General features: G+C 46.9%; 3 protein-coding genes across 12 annotated transcripts in view; 2 read left to right on the plus strand and 1 right to left on the minus strand.

The window, feature by feature from the left end:
- The first annotated feature begins 591 nt into the window (after positions 1–591).
- On the plus strand, positions 592–10,398 carry znf507 (zinc finger protein 507). Of its 2 annotated transcripts, XM_076998228.1 has the most exons (8): positions 592–727; positions 1,811–3,948; positions 4,373–4,490; positions 4,746–4,857; positions 5,548–5,652; positions 5,750–5,884; positions 6,432–6,530; positions 6,561–10,398. In XM_076998228.1, the coding sequence occupies exons 2-8, from the start codon at positions 1,813–1,815 to the stop codon at positions 6,790–6,792; spliced, it is 2,937 nt and encodes a 978-aa protein (XP_076854343.1). In that variant the 5' UTR covers positions 592–727; positions 1,811–1,812; the 3' UTR covers positions 6,793–10,398. The 2 variants fall into 2 exon arrangements, with proteins under 2 accessions (XP_076854343.1, XP_076854333.1); XM_076998218.1 differs by having other exon boundaries at positions 6,432–10,398.
- A 1,306-nt stretch (positions 10,399–11,704) lies between these two features.
- On the minus strand, positions 11,705–14,440 carry LOC143509504 (uncharacterized). Its single transcript, XM_076998322.1, has 5 exons — positions 13,783–14,440; positions 13,500–13,592; positions 13,116–13,302; positions 12,615–12,693; positions 11,705–12,122 (listed from the first exon to the last, which is right to left on the minus strand). The coding sequence occupies exons 1-5, from the start codon at positions 14,126–14,128 to the stop codon at positions 12,108–12,110; spliced, it is 720 nt and encodes a 239-aa protein (XP_076854437.1). The 5' UTR covers positions 14,129–14,440; the 3' UTR covers positions 11,705–12,107.
- Positions 14,294–20,669, plus strand: part of dpy19l3 (dpy-19 like C-mannosyltransferase 3) — a 28,364-nt gene continuing 21,988 nt past the window's right edge. For 2 of the 9 annotated variants that reach the window (XM_076998296.1, XM_076998306.1), the window contains exons 1-5: positions 14,294–14,435; positions 14,515–14,598; positions 15,547–15,664; positions 15,848–15,972; positions 20,096–20,186. In XM_076998296.1, coding sequence (XP_076854411.1) covers positions 15,559–15,664; positions 15,848–15,972; positions 20,096–20,186 — 322 coding nt within the window. In that variant the 5' untranslated portion in view covers positions 14,294–14,435; positions 14,515–14,598; positions 15,547–15,558. Of the gene's footprint in view, positions 14,436–14,460; positions 14,697–14,941; positions 15,077–15,546; positions 15,665–15,847; positions 15,973–17,976; positions 18,662–20,095; positions 20,187–20,669 lie in introns of those variants that run through there. The other 7 variants (XM_076998255.1, XM_076998240.1, XM_076998264.1 and 4 more) reach the window with 7 other exon arrangements.

The raw sequence follows: 20,669 nt of genomic DNA on the forward strand, positions 1-20,669 counted from the left end.
CACACACACACACACACACACACACACACACAAATAATAATGATTTACTAACAATAACAATTTACTTGACATTTTGACATTTAACAGATGCTCTTGTCCAGAGCAATTTACAAAAGTGCTTTTGTACAAATAGTGATCTACTTTTCTCTTTTTGTGTAATTTAAATAAAATGTTTGTTCTACTTAAGTGTTATATTATTTCTCATGTAAGTGTAAAAATTTTGATTATATTAGTGATCATAATGTTGATATGTTGTTTTTTTTTCAGGAAGGGAAATGCTGTACTGGGTAGATGGCAAGAAACTGAATGAACTGAACGTTTTTCAAACTACCTGTACTGCTAAACGTATTGAACCAAGATGGTGAACAATAATCATTCTAGCCCTGCCTCGTTTTTTTATTTTTTAAATATGTGAATTCGGGGAACGAGTATATGCCATTTAGCCATTGGGCTAGGCTATTACTAGCATTCAGACTATTACTTTGAAATAAAGTCTAGCTAACTGCTGTGTAAACGTAACGCTATTTTTGTAGCTGACTTCACATTCAAAAAAAGAATTCTTTTGAAGTCACCTGACCAGCTTGTCTCGAAGTCACGTGATCGACGCTCCATTCTCGCCATTTTGAGCACAGTGTGAGAAAAAGTGAGATCACTTTTTTTTTTACTGCCCAAGAATAAACCTACGAATCAGTGCTGGGGCCAAAGACCGTGTAGAGTTGCCGCATCAGTAAGTTATTCTAACTTGTATATAAAAGTCGCATGACTCCGGGTTATTTATTACAATACACGGCCGGATTAACGTGTCTTTTCTGCAGGGTGCTGTGGTGAGAAATGTCCAACCCCTTTTCTCACGCTGCGCCTCCTCGACTATCGCGGACACCGTGTGCTCAAAAACTCGACCCAACTTTCTGACCGTCAGCGACTATTTGTATACTTCTCGCTTCAAAAATGTCACATTTTGGTACCAGTCACTCGTTAAATGGGTATTAAACGTCTCCTCCCCCGCCTGGTCGGTGCTGCTGTGCTCGGGGTGGAAGTTTTATTTTTAGTATGGCCCATTTTGACCAGCAGACCTACGGCGTGCCTCCATTACAGGCTCTAAAACCATTAACCAGCTCTGGAGGTAGCCAGGCCTGTATGGGCCGACCTACTTCATTACCGTATAATGAGACCAAAACCGCTCGAACCTGAGCAGGATAAAACATTATATCGCTCTATAACGGGCCACTGAGTTGATCTCCTCGTGTCGACGCCACGCGTGTTTGTTGTGAGGAAGTGACATGCATAAAAAGCAGAAGTGAAGTGAGTGAAGTAAGTGTGGTCAGAGAGGGAAAGTGTAAACTCAGATCTTTTCCTCGAGTACACATCGACCTCTAATCGCCCTGCAGATAACGGCTCCGATAGTCTAAGGAGGAGTTTAGTGATAACGGTGGAAACCTCAAGGTTATGCACACACACCAGAGCTGCGAGCTTTTGTCTAGGCAGAAACGCCATGTGAGTCACACAATCATTTATGATTATCAAGACGTGATACATTCAGACGTGCCTATAATGGCACTGTGTTTATTTTCGGCCCAACTTCTGACATGAGGAGAGGAATCCAGTGTCAAATACATTATATCATGTTAAAAAGGTGAACAGCTGACTTTCTACACTGTAATGAATGAATATTTCAAGGTTTGTGAATTACTATCTTTAGTTATTGTGAGGAGCAGGGTGTCCTTATTGCAAAACGGTTTGATTTTCTAACTGATTTGTTTAGATTTCTCTCTTGAATTGTTTTCACTCGTGGTGGCTCTGATGTGCTCAGGTATGGAGGACAGCAGTGGGGTTGCGGTCCTGTGCCCTCATCCCAGGGTCCAGCAGGAGGCTGTCTTCATCCCTGGACCACACTCGCCCGATGGTGAGGACCAGCAGAGGCAACAGCGCAAGCCGGCGGCCGACTCGCTCATTCAGGTGATCGAGAAGCTCAGCAAGATAGTGGAGAAGAGGCCGAGGAGGTGCGGCATCCCCGGGAGGAAGAGGCCCTTCGTGCCCTGTTCCTCGGTGACGACCGCTGACTGCAGAGAGGGCGGTGGAGGAGCTTCCCCAGGTAAGAGGCCCAGAGAGCAGGAGGAGGACGGCCAGGGTTCTGGTGCGGGGCCGGCGCCCTCTAGTGGCAGCAGCCGGCCGGTCACCTGCTACCAGTGCAGCCTGTGTCCTTTCCTGTCGCCCACGCTGAGCGCGCTCAAGGAGCACCTCAGGCAGCACGACGAGCAGCACAGCGACCTCATCCTCATGTGCTCGGAGTGCCGTTTCACCTCCAGCCACCAGGAGGAGCTGGAGGCGCACGTCAGGCTCCACCTGGAGGAGGGCGAGAGGAGTCACGCCAGGACGGGCCGCCCCGCGGCGAAGGCGGAGGCCGAGCCGGATGAGCTGGCGCCCCCCTCGGGGAGGAAGTGGTACAGCTACCAGCACGGCCGCTACCGCTGCCTGATCTGCAGCTACGAGTGTGGGCAGCAGCGGAACCTGAAAACGCACGCCTGGAAGCACGCGGGCCTGGTGGACTGCTCCTACCCCGTGTTCGAGGATGAGGTCGCCAGGGGTGAGGAGCACCCAGTTCATGCCCCCGCCTCCACCGGACCTCCCTTAGCCACCGTTAAAGAGGGCGAGGCCATCGTGGTCCTGGCGCCCGTAGGGGATCGCGCTCACGGTCTCCACAGCGCCCCCTCTGTCCAGCTTTGCGCGACAGCAGGGATGAGGTGTGACGACGAGTTGGCCGAGGAAGGAGGGGGGGAGATGGAGAGCGCTGCCTCCGGAGATGCCCCCTCTGGTAGAGATGCTTCAGCACCGGAGGAGGCCGCGGTAGAGGTCCCGGTGACCCCGGAGGCGCAGGTGGAGCTGGAGCTGGAGCTGGAGACGGAGAGCGGGTCGGCCAGCTCGGACAGCCTTCTGTCCTCCGCACAGAAGATCATCAGCCGCTGTGGCAACGGTGCCGGCCACGTCAACGTCATCGTGGAGAGGCTTCCTTCCGCCGAGCCGCCCGTGGCCAGCCAGCCCCTCCTCCTCAGCCCGGAGGTGGCCGGGGACAAGACCCTGCTAGCTCCCGAGGAGGTGCGTCCCCAAAGCCAGCCCCGCCCTGCCTACTATGGGGAGCAGGAGGTTGTGATTGGCTGGAGTGGCGATGAGGAGGCGGGAGCGGAGGAGGGCGCGTCTACTCCGCCCCCAGACGAGAACATGCCTCCCGCCCGACGGAGGACTCACTCCGAGAGCTTGCGGCTGCATTCCTTGGCAGCGGAGGCCCTGGTGGCCATGCCCATGAGGGGCACGGAGCTGAGCGAGGCCGTCATCAGGGGCACGGCGGGGCTGAGCCTGCAGATACCCGACACGGGCCAAAGGGTGTTGGAACTCCCAGCAACCACCACCACCGCTCCCCCAAAGGGAGTCCCAGGGCCGGCTGCCCTCCTTAACCTCAGCATGGACGTCCCGCAGGGCTCCAGAGACGACGCCCTGACCGAGGGCCCTTCCAAAGCGGGCATCAGCATGTCCCTGCTCACCGTCATCGAGCGGCTACGCGAGAGGTCCGACCAGGACGCCTCCGACGAGGACATCCTGAAGGAGCTGCAAGACAACGCTCAGAGCCAGCACGCAGGAGGGGGCGGCGGCAACGGCTGGGCGGGGCCGGTGGCGGTGGGCGGGGCCGGCGACCCCGCCTCCACAGAGGGCGGGCTCGTGGAATACATCGCCGGGAGCGAGCGGCCCTTCCGCTGTCGCCTGTGCCTGTACAGCAGCGCTAACAAGGGCTACATCAAGCAGCACCTGCGGGTGCACAGGCAGAGGCGGCCGTACCAGTGCCCGATCTGCCAGCACATCGCCTGCAGCAGCAAGGACCTGGAGAACCACATGATCCACCACTGCAAGACCCGCACGTACCAGTGCAGACGCTGCAGCGAGACCTTCCACTACAAGGTGAGACGCTCGCGCCCCCTCCGCACGCCTTCGACTTGAACGCGAGTAAAACCGAGCCTTCTCGTCTATTCAGGGAAAAGTTCACGACTCTCGGACCGTTCAATTACGGCGAGAACCTTTAGTTCCGCGTTTTAGCCGTAAAGTTTTAGCCGCCGACCATTACGAGAAGTTTGTTTTATTGGGGCGTTTATAGGGGAGTGTCGGTTTAATGACACGTGCTGAGAGCTGCTCTACCCTGCACAGCATTCAGGTGAATTTACATTCACATTTGCATGCATTTGCAATTCAAATGAGCTTCAGGGGGTGTTCCCGTGCAGGAGCCAGCACCCCTTTACACCACACGTTTATTAATAAAGCTCCCGATCGTGACCAACCATTAACAAAACTCCTGCCCGTGACGGCTTTGTTGACGCCGCCTTCACAGAGCCAGCTGAGGAGTCACGAGAGAGACGCCCACGAGGCCGGCGACAGCCCGGCAGGCCCGTCACCCAGCGCTGAGAGCACGCCCAGCCCCGAGGAGGGCGACAAGGTGCTGGATGAAGGTGAGAACACACGCCACCGCAGTGCAGGAGCCTGTCACAAGGTGGCACTGCACACAGCCATCACGACCATGAAGTCTTTAGGAGCTTTTTAGGATTCGGTCTAAAGATCGGGAACACTTAAAAAAAAAAAAAAACATACAACACGACAAAATTAGTGTGAAATGGTGAATGTTCTGTTTGTTGCCGTTTCTGAGAATGTTTCTAAATACATCAGTGTTCACGTGTGTGTGTGTGCGTGATTGTGCTGTCGTTCAGACTTGGCTGGTGACCAGAAGGTGTTCAAATGTGATGTGTGTGACTACACCAGCTCCACCTATGTTGGTGTACGAAACCATCGTAGGATTCACAATTCTGACAAGCCCTACAGGTATGTACGCTCCTCTTTAAATACACAGTGTATGTTTATTTAATGTATTTCTACACCTAATAGATTGTGTTTCGGTGTCTGTGATACTGAAAGGTGATGAAATTATGATCACCTTTACATAGCAGAATAAAATACTTCTTGCATGGGTTGAAACGGCAAACCTGAGGTTAGATGTCATAGTAGTCGCCAACCACAGGAGGGCAGTAAAGCCCAAGTTTAATGTGAGACTACCACTATGCTTTTTCAGTGAGTGTCCACCACAAGCAGCATCTTTTTAAATACAAAGAAGCACGTTTTGGGCGTGGGTGTTCTCTTAGACACACATAGGGACACGCATAAATACACACTCAGATTCACACTGGAAGTAATTCTCCCTTATGTGGGTTCTAAATGCTATATGTATGGAGGCTTTTCAACATTTTTGCTCAGTCAGCCCACACCTACATCTGATAGCCCTTCAGCAGTCTACCACACCTCTGAACTGGGCTGTGGTGTGTGTCGGCCGCGTGTGTGCCCAACCCACCCCTCGATCTCCACCCGCTCATGGAGCCCTGCCCCCATGCCCTCTTACAAACGCCATCACGATCAGCCTCACAAATCCGAATGCCAGCAAACAAGCTCGGGGCGCACGCGGGCCCTCCGGCCCGGCGCACGTGCCTCGTCTCACGCGTGTGCCGTCCTCCGCACCAGGTGCTGCAGTTGCGACTTCGCCACCACCAACATGAACAGCCTGAAGAGCCACATGAAGAGGCACCCTCAGGAGCACCAGGCCGTCCAGCTGCTGGAGCAGTACAGGTGGGCACCCGCAGAGGCCAGGGGCGGCCAGCAGGGGGCAGCGAGTGCGCAGCAGCAGTGCGAGTGCTCACCTCTTACTTTTCCGTGGGCCAATCAGGTGCTCCCTGTGTGGCTACGTGTGCAGCCACCCGCCGTCCCTCAAGTCCCACATGTGGAAGCACGCCGGGGATCAGAACTACAACTACGAGCAGGTGAACAAGGCCATCAACGAGGCCATCTCCCAGAGCAGCCGGTGAGTACCCACACCACAGCCGTGTTAGCGCCCTCCTCTGGTCATCTGGTGCAGTTTACTGATGTAGTTGTAACGCAGCGAGTCATTTGTCACATTGTCAGAATGTCTGAGCAAGGACTATATTACACGGACAAAAAAACGTTACGTTCCTGAACGTTGCCATTGTAATCATCGTTGCGTCATGTTGGAAATGCAGCGGGTGAATCTCAAGCTGACGTTGGAAGATTGACCTGCATTAGTTTGACCAGAACGAAGATTGCTGGATCACGTGATAAATGATTAATGATCAATCAAAACAAACACACAACTTCCCCTTTGGCACACAATAAATCGTAGTCCTTTGTGACATCATAATTACAAAAACAGTTTACACAAACGTTTACAGATGTGTCGTGCGTCTGGGCGCAGTTCAAACCTCTGTTGCGCTGTTGCTAACTTGGCACGTGTCGCTACTCCCCATTTGAATGTGTGTTCAACCTTCACCCTGACCCTCTGTTCTGTCAGCGCTCACGTTTGCCTCCTCCGCCTCCTCCCTGCCGCGTGGCAGTTCTCCCAAACCAGGGGCGGAGCCTGTGGGGGAGCGTCCCTGCCTGGTCCTGGAGAACAAGGAGAAGGTGTCGCCCCATCCGGTCCCGGGAGGTCGGACCTCCGGCCCCGGGGACGGCCCCGTCTGGACCTCCGGCAGGGGGGAGCAGCAGGTGACGCGTAAGCCGGGTCCGGGGCAGGCGGCGCGGGCGGGCCTGGAGTACTGCGTGCTGCTGTTCTGCTGCTGTATCTGCGGCTTCGAGTCCACCAGCAAAGATCAGCTGATGGAGCACATGAAGGAGCACGAGGGTGACATCATCAGCATCATACTGAGCAAGGAACAGCAGGGGAGCCACGTAGCCGAGGCAACCGCTGTACTGTGAGACGTGGAGTGTGTATACACACACACACAAACACACACACAAACACACCTCTCAAAGTTAAAAGCCAGTAACTTTTGCACAAGTTTATTTTCCTTTTATTTTTATTTTTTTTGCCTTTGTGTACCCACACACACACACACACACACACCCACGAACACACACACTTTGATATTCCACAGGATTTGTTTCAACAGGTGATGCACAGCTTCAGAAAGACTTTGATAATGTTTCTCTCTCTCTCGTTCTCTGCTTTTCCTTTACTCTTTTCTCTCAGTATCGATTTCACGGTCCAGCAATTTGGTTTTTATTTGCTGGCATAAACTTTTAATTCAGGAAGACTGAAAAGTTTATCTGAAAGGTTGTCGGACTGAATTGAAAATTTCTGCTGAGGAAGCATTTTAATCTTGTAGTGTAATATGTATTTTGGTATTGCTGAAAGCAGTTTCATACCTCATTACATTTAAATTCATAATATGGTAAGAGTTAATTATACACAAGGCAGCTTCTGTAGTTCACTGTAATATTATTTATCAGTATATTGTTTATATGTGTTTACCTTACTAGGTAGAAGTTGTCTCTCCGTTGTATGGTTTGAAAGGGGAAGGCAGATTGGGTCCTCGCCTTCTTGTTTGTGTCGTGTTTATATTTATCATGCTAATTTATCTATTTTTTGCATGTCCCTTTTCGTTGTTGTCCACACAGAGGAGGCTGTTTGTTTCAGAGCCGTCCTTTGTTTGGTGCTATTGGACCTCTTCAGCGCCGCTGGGTCTGAAAGACGGTCATTCCGGGAATGTATCTTAAATCTACAGCTAAGCCAATGGGGCCGTCTAGTGGCTGCTCCTGTCGAAAAGCACAGGTCATGTAATAAAACTTTCTAATGGTCGCAGGACCAGTGATCGAATGGGGTGGGGGACCCTAAAGGTTGGGGGAGGGCCCTAAAGGTCACAGAGGTGTGACAGACCAGCAGAAGTCCAGCAGAAATCAAATGCTGCGCTTCATTACAAGCAAACGAGTTCAACAGCAGGACCGACCACAAGGCATTTGTTTTGGAATCATAGACGGTGTATGTATGGTCGCAATGTCCTGAAATTGTCCTGTGGCAAACCTGTTCTGTGGCAGACCTGCCTAGGCTGGTCTATGTGGGACAGACCTGCCTAGGCTGGTCTATGTGGGACAGACCTGCCTAGGCTGGTCTATGTGGGACAGACCTGCCTAGGCTGGTCTATGTGGGACAGACCTGCCTAGGCTGGTCTATGTGGGACAGACCTGCCTAGGCTGGTCTATGTGGGACAGACCTGCCTTGGCTGGTCTATGTGGGACAGACCTGCCTTGGCTGGTCTCTGCTGGACTGCTGTCATGCTTGCGTAGCCAATCCATTCACTCCCATTGATCAATACAGTCAGAACGCAGAAAAGCACATCAGTATATGATTCCTGCAGCTCTCACTCGGTTGTAACAAGACAAATACACACATGATTTCTGCTACTTATTAGGAAGGAAGAAAAATGTTAGTTTCAGTGGTGATGTAAATCCGTTAACATTTATCCGCCTTAAGAACTGTGCGAGTTCAGAAGTTTGGCATAGGACAGACCAGATGCTTAGCAACAGAACTATAGACTGTGTCCATCAGACACCGCAGTGTCTGAAAGGATGTAATTGTAGAAAAAAAATGATTCATAAAAATTCAGGACCCCATTCAGAAGTTCAGAACTTCTGCTTTAATGGAATGTTGAATGGAAGTGGTGTAGACACAGGATCTATAATTGGGAGAGAAACCTGATCCTAATGCAACCCAACTGCTCTTAGATACTTACTACTGTCTAGGGCATTTAGAGAGAATAAAAGGTTGCACTGCAAGAGACAGGGATGTTGCATTGCTAATAGGACTGAATGAGGAGGTAAAATTATTCCCTAGTGTTACAGTAAAGTTGTCTTTTAACATCTTTAATGGAATTCAATTTCAATGAATGCACCGTTGTTACGAGCAAATCTGTCCAAATTCAGGAACTTGACATTATTCCTTCACTTTCTAGTTAAACTCTAGTTGTTTACATTTTAGAACAAGTGATGACAAGAAACAACGGTAACGCTTGAATGCACCATCGTTGTAGAGCTCTGAGAGACTCTGGTTGCTACCTCCGATTAAAGTTTTCCCCAAACTCCCTTGACCTTAACTCTTAACTCAGTCCTAGATTTGTAAATCCACGTATAGAATATTCACCCGATGACTTGTATGCTCTTATCACTTACATATCAGCATTCAGAAATGCAGAATTATGAGAATGAAATGAAACCCGTTTCATTTTAGATGTGGGTATTGGGACTGCATCTGTGCGGCACAATGTACAAAGAAAAGAAAATCTTTCACTTTCTAGCCAGGCATATCTCATTAACAGATTGCTATTGTCTCAGACTGGTTTGAACCACGTCGGGAAGATGGTGTCATGGTCCACATCTGAACCACGACATCACTCTCCCTCACTACACTCACTGTGCTCTTTAATCACACTCATTTGTGTTAAGCTGGGATATTTGGAACCCTTTGTGTGCTTTCCAATTGCTTTTCCATTTTTATCAAATGTTTTACACCCCAGGTACCCACTCCAGCTGTTTCCTCTAGGTGCAGTCAAATGCAAGTAGTTTGGTTAAATGTATTCTTTCTGAATGCATTTTGCAATTTGTAGTTGATGTTAATAATGGAATGGTTGCAGGATATAAATTTTACATTTTATGTAGATTAGGAGATGATTTGATTTGGGGGGGGGGGTGTGAATGTTATGTGGATACTTTTGTATGTAAACATTAGGCTGCTTTTATCTATGCTTTTAACATAACAGATGAATTTACATGAGTTCCCACCTTTTCATTTGGCATATTTGAAAAGTATGCAGGGGCCTGACCGCTTTACGATTCTGACTGCAACAGTAAACACACTGAAAAACAATGAGTGGTGTGTTTTCCCTCAGAGGTCAGGAGTACCCCGGACTTTCAGACTATAGTATTTATTTAATCATACAAGCAAGCCCTATTTCTCGGAGACTTCATAAATATTCAAGAGTCACGTAAAGATCAGCCTGTTGTGTGCCTTTCATATTTAAGCCTCATCTTGGTCTCCAGTTATGTTTAGAGTGTATTAAAATATTTGTCAGTTGTTGCTCCACATATGGTTGAGTTGTGTGAGCTATGCCTCGACTCTCGAGATGGGCTATCGCAAGCTCTCTAAAGTACCATAGTATGGCGTTGTACACCATTGGCTGTGTATATATACTGTAGAATTTGAAATCTTTTTTTAAGAACTTCTATTTTTTAAAACAACTTGTAAAAACACTAAAAAAAAAAAAAACAAAAAAAAAAGGATTGTCTAGCCAAAGTACATCAGAACACGAGTTCCTCATTTCCTGTTGTCTAAGGGAGTGGTTAGCAAACGCGGCCTGCCAAAGCCGGGAGGGAACGCCTGTCAGCGATGACCCTCACGTTTGCATCCTCACGGCCCTCTTGGCCACATTTCAAAGTTAGTGTTCCGTTCATTTATTTATTTTCCTCTTCATAGACTGTAAAATTATGACTTTTGCCATTGTATTTTTGGTAATAAAGACTGAACAATGACGCAAGCCTTGTGAGCCTCTTCACTTAGCCATGTAAGAAGACACCGTAGATACAATCAATTGCCTGTAATTGACTTAAGGCATACTCGTACCTTTCGCAGTCGCACATTCTTAGTTTATTACTATTAACAATTAAGATGGACGGGTTTTAAGGTCAAAGACGTTCTGTGTAAAAAAAATAAAAATAAAATAAGTAAGGATAAGTTAAGTCTATTTCAACCGAGCTAGTTTCACATCATCTTAGCACGAGGTATTATTTCTTTATGAATGATCAAATTGAAATTTAAGACGAATTACAGACACCAGTGGATATAACACAAAATTTGACCAGAAGGATTTAACATCCGGCAAGATCCTGTAACCCTGGCCTGCTGGGATGGAGATAAGCCACGGGCCTCTACCCTTCTCAGGAAAACACGAATTTCCACTTGTCCGTTTAATCCCTACATTCTGCATGCGACCCTAACCGCCTGTAGGACGTAGGGAGCAGCGATTTCCACCCATCCACTAGGTTTACAGGATCAGCTCCCTGAAAGCTATTCAGTAAAAAAAATGGTGAAAGCCAGAGGCAAAAGAAAGTAAGGTAGATCACTTGGGAAAGAAGGTACAAACTTGTAGCAAGTGATTTTTATGGCTTTTTTCCTTTTTCATTATGACTACCAGCTAATTCCAAATCCCTATACTTTCCTTACATCGGTTATAAAAAATCTTTTGGGCTTATGTAAGTGGAAGGGAAAACACACAGAGAATATTTCTATCGTGGGTTTAAAAATTCCACCAGTCCACTCGAATAGATGAAAGCTTATCTATAACAGGCCGTGGCCACATGCTCTAAATCTTGTACATCCCCGGCCAAAATTCTTAAAGAGTGAGTGTGAGCGTAAAATTAAGAAAATTCTTTTTTTTTCTTTTGCCTCTTGGCCCAAAAACAACTAACGTCAGACAAACAAGTGGCTTCCAAGGGAAAAAGAGTCAACCATTAAACATTTATGCTTTTCTTCTCCCATAATCCCTCATTCCAATGAGCTGTCTGCCAATTTATTCTCTTAAATCTCTTTGATAATCTTCGACTCTTTCATGTCAGCTGCTTTTTATACGTCTCCTGCAACCATCCGGATGCCCAGAGATTTCTCTTTCATCAGTCTTGGTGTTGAATGTCTAAAAGTAGTTCAATGAGGTTTCACACACAATGGCACACATGCATATCTAAGAGGTACGGTTTCATGAATTCTGTTTTTTATCAACATGATCTCATGCGATTAAAAGTTTAAAATGATGCAAAGACAATACTGGTCATTCCTTTTTTTTTTCCATTTATTTATGTATGTGTGATGTCATCTCGATGTTACAAGCTCTCTGATCAGAGTTGTAGCTGGTGAGCTATTGAACAAACAAGACAAGCTCACTAAAAGAACACATTGCCATGGGAATTCTACAAAAGCAGTCTGAATTTGTGCCAAACCAGTAATGTAACTGAGTAATATCAGGGGGAAGGAGAAGAGACATTTGTGTGGGCCGTTCCCCATAAAATGAAGTCATTAAAAGCAAAAAAAAAAACCTCCCTACACCTGTAAAGGCATTACTTTGCACATTATGTTAAGAAGAGCGAAATGTGCACCATTTATTACGCAAAGAAAGGAGAAAGATGATGTGGTGTCAGTATGACAGATGGACACAGTGTTCTCCCCGAAGAGCTTCCATGTCCTCTCCTTAATGCTCAGAAGGCTGGGGGGGGAAATCACATTTAAGGATGACATGTACGCTGCTCTGTTGACAAGACGATGATGAGCGCAGTAGTTAAGTCAATGACATCTGACATTCATCGGAGATGAACCACATCCATAGGTGTGGTTTGCACATTGGCTGAACATGCACAAAGCAATACAATTGTAACTCGGTTCGTGATTGAGACGTGCTTCTGTGCTCTGCTGTTATGACAACCAAATTTTTGGGCTTCGAATCTGATGCACCAACACTATAGTGCATGTTTGTTTGGTGGAGTCCGCATCCGATTACACATTCATATTACCAAGCCCAGAACCACACGAATCCCTGTTAATTGTTTGTGGCTCATTATTTTTTTCACTAATTAAGCATTCTGATATCCAGAAGTGTGAGGCTTTCAGTTTATGCACACGGAAAGGAAAGACACTCCTCAGGGAAGAGACTGAAGAAATCATCTCTCACTCTTGACAAACCCAGAACTGAAGCTCTCACCATGGCGAGCAGATAGTCAATCTCCGTCGTGTCTCTGTAAGGACTCAGGCTGTTCCACACAAAGGGATGATACGCCTTCCTGCACAAACGCATCCACAGTCTGTTTGGATCTGGAGATCAAGTGCTGCCTGCTTATGTTGTACAAAGCGATAAGAACCCGGAGATGTACTGCACACTATTTTGGGCCTCTGCTCTCAAGCAGTGTATGAGAAGTTGTCAGTGTTTCTCTCCTTTCTCAGCCATCATGTAAGTAACATTTGCTCACTCGATACATGCGCTACAAGCCAAGTTCAAGGAGACGGACCACTACTGAGAGAGCATGACTTTCCTTACGTACTAATGCAATATGCTTTGCAATATAGCCTAAATGCAAGAATGCAGGTAGAGTATGGCTTCGTGGTCTTGTGTGTGTCAAGTGACATTCATTACATAGTAACCCAGTTCTAGAACGTGCAGAAACACTGATGCCATGGCTACAATCGAGTAGGCATGGCGACTCACCTTTCAGGGCGCTGACGAAGGTGCTGCTCTGAGGTCCTTCTCATCTCAGTCTTGGTCTGCTCCAGTTTCTGCCTAATCAGAGCACTGTGTGTTTTGTACTTGACCTGGGGTCGGGGTCGGGGCTGGGGCTCCACTCCTGCACCTCTGCTCTTACATCCATCCTGGGTATGTTGACCATGTCTGCCAGCTGCATCAGAGAGTGATCTGACTTAAAGGTTATGAGGCGGCTCTTGGCCCGGTAACACACACAGCATTCACAGATTTTCACCGTTTGTCCATTTACCTATCAGTTCCAGAAGGTACAATATACCTCCAGATAAAACGTCCAAAACAAGAGGAAAGATATGATGTGTGATAAAGTGTGATGTAAAAAGTTTACTTTACGTGAAGTGTGTTCTTTGCCAGTTCCATCTCCGATCTGTTTCTCAGGGAGACATGCGGTGTCTTTGTTTTCTGGAGAACTTGTCCTAGACAGATCTAAAACACGAGAGCAGTCAGCATTGTTTGAAAGGAAGGTGCTCCCACACAACTGTAAGTACAGCGGAGCTACTGCCTTTGGGTTTCAATCCACTATACTATACACTGAATGTATTTTCTCCATAAACAATTACAACAATTCACAGTAAAATTCAGCATCAGCCAAGCTGTTGAAAGACCGATATATCACTTTTTGGTTTCGTCTCATCAATGCTTTTTAAAGTTCTTCTCGTCTCGGTTTCCTCAGAACACGTGCTGTCGTCGCTTGACGTGTTTGTTTCAGTTTCAGATGAGGACGAATCATCCATAATTTCAGAGAGGAACCTTTGAATGAAAGTGATTCGGCAGGCTTTTATTTCACGTCGTATAAAACGCTCTTCTGAACTGAAGGTGTAGTGCAGGTTTGCCTCCCATGGCAACAACGGTCCATGTTTGGAAGTCATCAAGCAATGCTCTCCAACCGGTTCAGTAAATTGCGCAACATTTCCTGCTGAAGCAATACAGCTATCTCGGTGCAAAATCACCAGCAAAACCATGGCCAAAAACTATAGCCAATGCAGTATTTTTATTAACTTTACATTGCTTCGTTTGGGATTATGTTGCTCCTCATTTAAGAGTTTAAACATTTTGCTCAGGTGTCCCGCCACGCTTTTCCAACAGGTTGCGCGACAGAGGCACGTGCGTCTATAACGGTTGTGAGGTCAGATTATGAGTCGTTTTCCCCAGAATTTCTCACGTGATAATGAACGCACACGTTTACGTTGAGGAGGTCGTCGACCCGTGAAGCCTCACGTCATTTCTACATGGCTGTATGCTATTGTGCGTTATACAGAAGATGCATATGTAATTATTTTTAATTTTTTTAATTTTCACTAGTTGAATAAAGAATAGGAGGTGATAATTTCCACTGAAATGATTGTAGGTGCTTTGCGGGTGATTTAGTGCGCCGTGACGGAGGAGGGACTACTGGACATCCGATAAAGAACTACAAGCTCAGCTGAAGACGGTGAGACACCGACGGAACGGTCAATGCTCGGTGAAATTACTACACACAATTAAACCGCGTGTGAAAACGGACAGATTTTTACGGTAGAGAAAACCCAGGTATCAACCGAGTGTCCGTTGCAGGCGACCGGGATTAGCTAGTGATGCGATCTGAGATTTCCTGACGTCCTTGCAGCGGCGTGTGCAGGAAACGGCGCCGCGAACCGGGCCTGCGAATGAATGAGAAACAACAACATCGTCTCGCGTTCGCTCGCGCGGCCGGGGCGCTTTAATCCGGACGGGTGCGCGTTCGCGCTTTAATCCGGACAGGTGCGCGTTCGCGCTTTAATCCGGACTCTCTTATAAGCAGGCTGCGTTACTCTCGCTTTTTTTCCCTCTCGGAAGAACCAAACGCTCGGTTCCTTGTTTCTCGAGAAGCGGGAGCTCGGTGCTAACAAGACGGACGAGTCCCGTGGTTGTTCGTTAATGCTGGTGTAACGGTAACGCTTCGGTTTCTCTTCTAGGCAGAATAAAAACGAGTCGGAGAAGTAATTTCCTCATGTCCGAGTCTCTATCTGTTGGGGTTCGGTCCAAACTTGCGGGCTACACGTAACTGGTGTACCGGCTCCACCGAGTTTGGACAGGTGGCTGTAAATAATGTAACCGGGACGTGGCAAACATCAGTGACCGTGTATTAAAGGTATATTCGGGTCTACAAATAGTGTCGTTTCCCCTTTACTTCGTCCTTTACAAGCGGAAAAAGCGAAGTAAACGGAGAGGAAAAATGCAAAATACTAATATCGTCTGTGTTGGGCTTGCTCGTGTAATCGTCTAATGTCGCCAACACCACTTCCCTGAAATAAAGAGCATTGTTTATTAAGTGACCCCCTCCCCTCCCATTGTATAATCCCGCTCTTAAATACACCAGAATTAAACATTTTAAGTTTTAATTTAAGTGCCTGCATCTTAGGAGTGATCCACCATGACAGCTTTGAGGCAGAGGAAAGGAAACAAATGGAAGGACCCAGGCCCAGACCCTCAGAACCAGCGGGGTGCTCATGCAGAGGTCCCTGTGAAGCCACTCTCTGGTCTGTAACCCTTCCCTCGTCGTCACCCAGCCATTCAATTATTATAGACTCATAATAAGTCTGGTAGTGTGAAATAATGGTCCATAAAAGTAGCACTTTACACGACAAGCGAGGCAGTGTGTGGACATTTTAAGGAAGCCTGCATTAGCCTGGTGCGATGACCGCTGTCGATTTGGCCCACAGGTCCGTCGTGCTGGACGGTGTTGTGCGTGGTCACTGGGTCTACGGTGGGAGTCGGCCTGGGTCTGCTGTCCTGCATCTACGTGGCTACGCTTCACGAGAATGACCTGTGGTTCTCCAATATAAAGGTGAGCTTCAAATGCCTCTTCCATCTAGCTGTAGAAACCACGCAGAACTGAAGGGGTTGGTCCGTGCCGTTAAAGTCCGTGCCGAACTGTGCAAAATGTTCACTTAAAAACGTAAATGCAATGCAATGTGCCCTGCACGGCTGGAGAGTAAACAGGTAGACTGTGCTTAAATGGCCACCTAAATGAAGGACTGCTCCTTAATCAGGTGTCCCTGAAACCTTTTAAGGAGCAGCTGTAACCGGAGCTGTTTGAATAAATTTGTGAAAACAGATTATCTGGCTATTCATTTATGTGGGGGAGAAGGTGGGATTTTCATTGCATAAATCATTGACTGTGGCATGTTTAAAATGTCAAAGATGCCTTGAGAGTCGTCATAATTCAGGTAAAACTCCTGGGTGACCAGATAACATGGAGGGTCATGTTATTCATCCTGTTTGTGTTTTTTGTATGCTGAAAAATCATCATTTTATATGCAGACTTTCTCTGGGTGTTACTTTGTTGGAGTGGTTAGATGTTTGAAAGCATAGGATAACTGTTTTTTTAACAGTTTTTTTTACATTTTTAAGTTTTATTTATTTTGTATTGATTAACCAGTGAACGTAAATACTTGTGTAATACAGAAGGTGGTCTTGCACCATGTTCGTTGCTATGGTATCCTAGCGATTGTGTATTTCTGGGAAGGAGGGAGATCTGCTGTGTAGTCCGAGTCACGTGGAGGTGTGAGTTACAATGAGTGGAAGAGGAGCGTGGGCGGTCCCAAATCCGTGGGGGCGTGTCTATCATGCATGGGGGCGTGTCTATCATGCATGGGGGTGTGTCTGTATCACATGGCCCTTGTTGCTTCTTAACATGCTTTTCTCAATAATTATATATGAACATTCAAGCTCATGTCCTGCTGGGAAAGAGTAATTTGTTCTCCATCTCAGGGAAATGGTTGTTTGAGAGCACTCTGATTGTCTTGGAGAAGACATGAGATGCTCTCAGACAGAGTTTGGACAGCCAATTGCACTCCATCGCTGTAGCCAAGTAAAGGAGCCAGGAAGTTATGTCATGTTCGCTCGGTGCCAGCGTTCTCACCCGCTGTGGAATGGTCTGGACCAGAGGTCCAAATGACCTCAGATGAAGTACAGATGGATTATAGATGTCTGCTCTGCTTCTGTATCTCTCAAGCATCCATTTCTCTGCCTTCGATACTATAGTCTTACGTATTATTATTCCTTTTTTTTTATGACGCTTTGTTTTGGTTCATTTTGTTATTGCCTTTTTTTAAACAACTTGCTTTGTCCATTTTGAAGGCATATGTGTACCGGAGCACATCTGGTGCTGTGCTCTAGGAAGCACGGAGATGTGTTTCATGTTTTCAGCCGAATGACGATGGGAAATGCTTGTTTATCATAAATACGGGATATTTAGTCTGTTTACCCTACAGCCTGAATATGAAATGAAGCCTTGGTATCATATTAAAGGTATTCTTTATAAAATGGGCTTACAAGGATAATGGGTAGTGTTATGTAATGTCTATGTACTTCAATCTGTACTTGTCATGGATATGGTGTTGCGTGGGCTCAAGTTAATGTGCAGCATTTGTGTGTATGAGGTCATACATCTTCAACAGACGTGCCTGTTTATGTCTTCCTAGTGAACATTTGATCAATTGTTTATAGCAGTGGTGCCTAGCTCAGCTTAATATGGATCTGCTCCGCAGTGGTTGGTTCCTACACACCTGAGTCTCGTGTTCAGGTGCTCCTGAAGTGCGTCCTTAACCGCATCAGAACATGGTTAAAAGCAGTTGGTATAAAAATGGGTCCTTCCTTAAAATGGGTTGGCAAGGATGTGATGATTATGGAATTTGACGTGCTGTAATCAGACCAAAAAAAATAATAAACTTGCGTGCTCTCGACACTTTGATGGGTCTGTTCCGTTTGTGCACGTGACTGTGCAATTGGGGGGGGGGGGGGCGAGCGAGGTCACCTGGGGTTTTAAATCATGTCGGGGAGCAACTGTAATGGAAAGAGCGGGTGTGTTACGCACGCCGGGTGGTATTTTAAGACTTGCTTGTCATTTGTTCTCCACTTTCGTCTGCGCTCTCTCTCTGTAATGACTGGGAGCCGCTGCGATCCGCTCGCGCTGAGGCGGCGAATGAAACGGCCAGGGCCCGTTACTCCCCGCGTCGTTCTTTTCCGCTCTCCCACGGAAACATCTCTTCAGGGCTGTTTGGCCGGGGATGAGGGAGAGCCTGCTTTATTCATGGTGAAAATATGACACCCTGGATATTGGTTTCCCCCTCGCTGAGAGACGTTGAGCTGTGGAAGCTGATGTGTGGTGGTTGTTGTTAATCAGACTAGTCACTGGAAATGCGAGTTGCGGTGTCTACACTGTTTTTTTTATTGCTTTAAATGAAATGTTCACTTTAGACAGCATTTGGTTTTGCTGATCCAGAGGATGTTCATGGTTTTTCAGTCAGTGTTTTGGTTGAGATTGAGCCTGCATTTAGCCAAGTTGGATACAGTTTAGCTAGACTTTAAAGTGTACCTTTAAACTGATCCAGTTTTTGTTCTGGCTAGCCCACAAGCTTAACGTCATGGAGCGTGTCTTGAACACTGGCTCGAGGTTCGTCGTGTGTTCTGTTGATCTTGTCCAGACGTGGTACTGACGTTGGCTGCTGGAAGGACTACTGAGAGTTCAGCAGGTGAGGTCTTAATCTGCACGGTTCAAGCGATAGTGGCTGGAGGTTAAGGGTCCGATCTTATAAATGCTTTTACAACTGCTCTTAACGTTTTCCAAAAGGCATGCCAATGGCTCTGCCCTCTTTTTCTCCCTTCTTTTTTCCCCCCATTAATGACCCTAAAGGTCACTAGTCGGGTTCTTCTAATGCTTTTCCACTCTCTTGTTTGTCGGTCAGTGAGGGAATGGTACTTATGTAAGCAATGGGCTAGCGCTTCTTGAACAAGCTCCTCCTGGACCACTGGGGAGAGATGGAAGGATTCAGTCGGCTTCCTAGTTTGTTCACCGGCAGTCTGGGACAAACGGCAGTCTGGGACAAACGGCAGTCTGGGAATGTCGGACAACAGCTGGAAGTCGGGTGACATGGAGGCTCGCCGCAGAGTCCGAAGCACGGCCCAGCCGGGGACCGTTCCTGAGGAACCGAACCCAGAAAGCCTCGGAATAAAAGGACATGCGGGTCTCTGGGAAAAGGGGGCGCAGGTCGAGGGAAAATCCCGGAGCTCTCCGCGGAAGAAGGCTCCTGCTCTAAGCTGCTGGCAGACAGTTGTGATGGCAGCAGGTTTGGTGTTGGCAGGGGTGACGGGACTGTCCCATGCCTGGTATGTTTACTCTATCCATGAGAACCTGCTGTGGTTTTCACAGTTGGAGGTAAAGTACATTACTGTAATGTTATTAGTACAAGACTACAGGGAGTCTTGGGATTGTGTGGTAATGATGTGTTAACAAGCCAGGCTGAGTGATGAGGATGCATTGACGTTCTCAACTATATGAAGTGGTGATTCAGTATTATATCTTTGTCTGAAAGCTCAAACTAGTTTGTGTTTTCTTTTGAGACATGTATGAGATGTTTTAAAACACTTTAAATAAATAATTTAAAAAAATTATTAACCCAGACCTAAATAAGTTATTGGGAAGCTGAAGAGAGTTCTCCTCCACACTTTGTAATTGTCTCTGATCTGTAAGAGCTTGTCCATTATGTCTCAAGCATATGTATTCCTTTATTTTGAGAATGTTAAAAAGTGTGGCTTAATGAATCCATACCAAAACCGTTAACCATCAAAAGCAAACACTGGGTCTTTTAAGCCATCATTTAGAAGGTCCAGCACTAAGAAATAAGAATCCTGATGAAATCATATTCCTCTTTGCTGCTCTCCATGATATTCTGACTAATCCTTGGCTGGGATTTTGTTTGGGAATGTTTATGTAGTTAAGGCAAACTTGAGTCGGAACGTTGCAACCATAGTTACCAGGTCTGTCTTTCTGTCTGTCTGTCTGGTTCATATTTTCCCCACTGAATGATCTGTGCCATTATATTGTGGAAATGATTATGATTTGCATGTCATGTTTCTGCTTATTTATTATTATTTTTTAAATACATTTTTTACTTTGTGGTTGTCAGGAGGTTGAGCGTGAGATCTCCTTTCGGACAGAATGCGGTCTTTACTACTCCTACTACAAGCAGATGCTGAGGGCACCATCCATACAGGAAGGTATGGAGATTCATTCACTCGTGTTTGTATAATTTAGCCCTGCTGGCCAATGAAAAGGCCTTATTCACAGTGGCAGCCTGCCATTGGCTCATGGCTCACAACAGCTGAAGGTTGCTCGGGGTTTCTTTACGGCACACGAAGGTATAAGAGCGTGCGTGAACTCTGCTTTTTCTGTAAGCAAAACCCAACAAATAAAGCATCGTGACTTTGTCAGAGAAGGAACCGAGCGTACACACGGATGTTTCTAGATCACCTCTGTTTCTGCAGCACTTCTGAAAATCTGCCCTGTTACTCCTAGTCCACTGTGTTCCATCAATTATTCTGCATTTGGTCCCACAGCAGACAAAGCGAATGAAATGTGAAAGACCCACCGCGCAGACCCACCGCGGAGACCCTCCACTTCATCCACTTTCCCGTTTGCGCAACACGAGAGCAATCATGGGAATGCTTCATTACGTAACCGCGGCGACTCCATGTGGGAGG

The sequence above is a fragment of the Brachyhypopomus gauderio genome, chromosome 1 (assembly GCF_052324685.1).
Source record: "Brachyhypopomus gauderio isolate BG-103 chromosome 1, BGAUD_0.2, whole genome shotgun sequence".
Taxonomy (NCBI): Eukaryota; Metazoa; Chordata; class Actinopteri; order Gymnotiformes; family Hypopomidae; genus Brachyhypopomus; species Brachyhypopomus gauderio.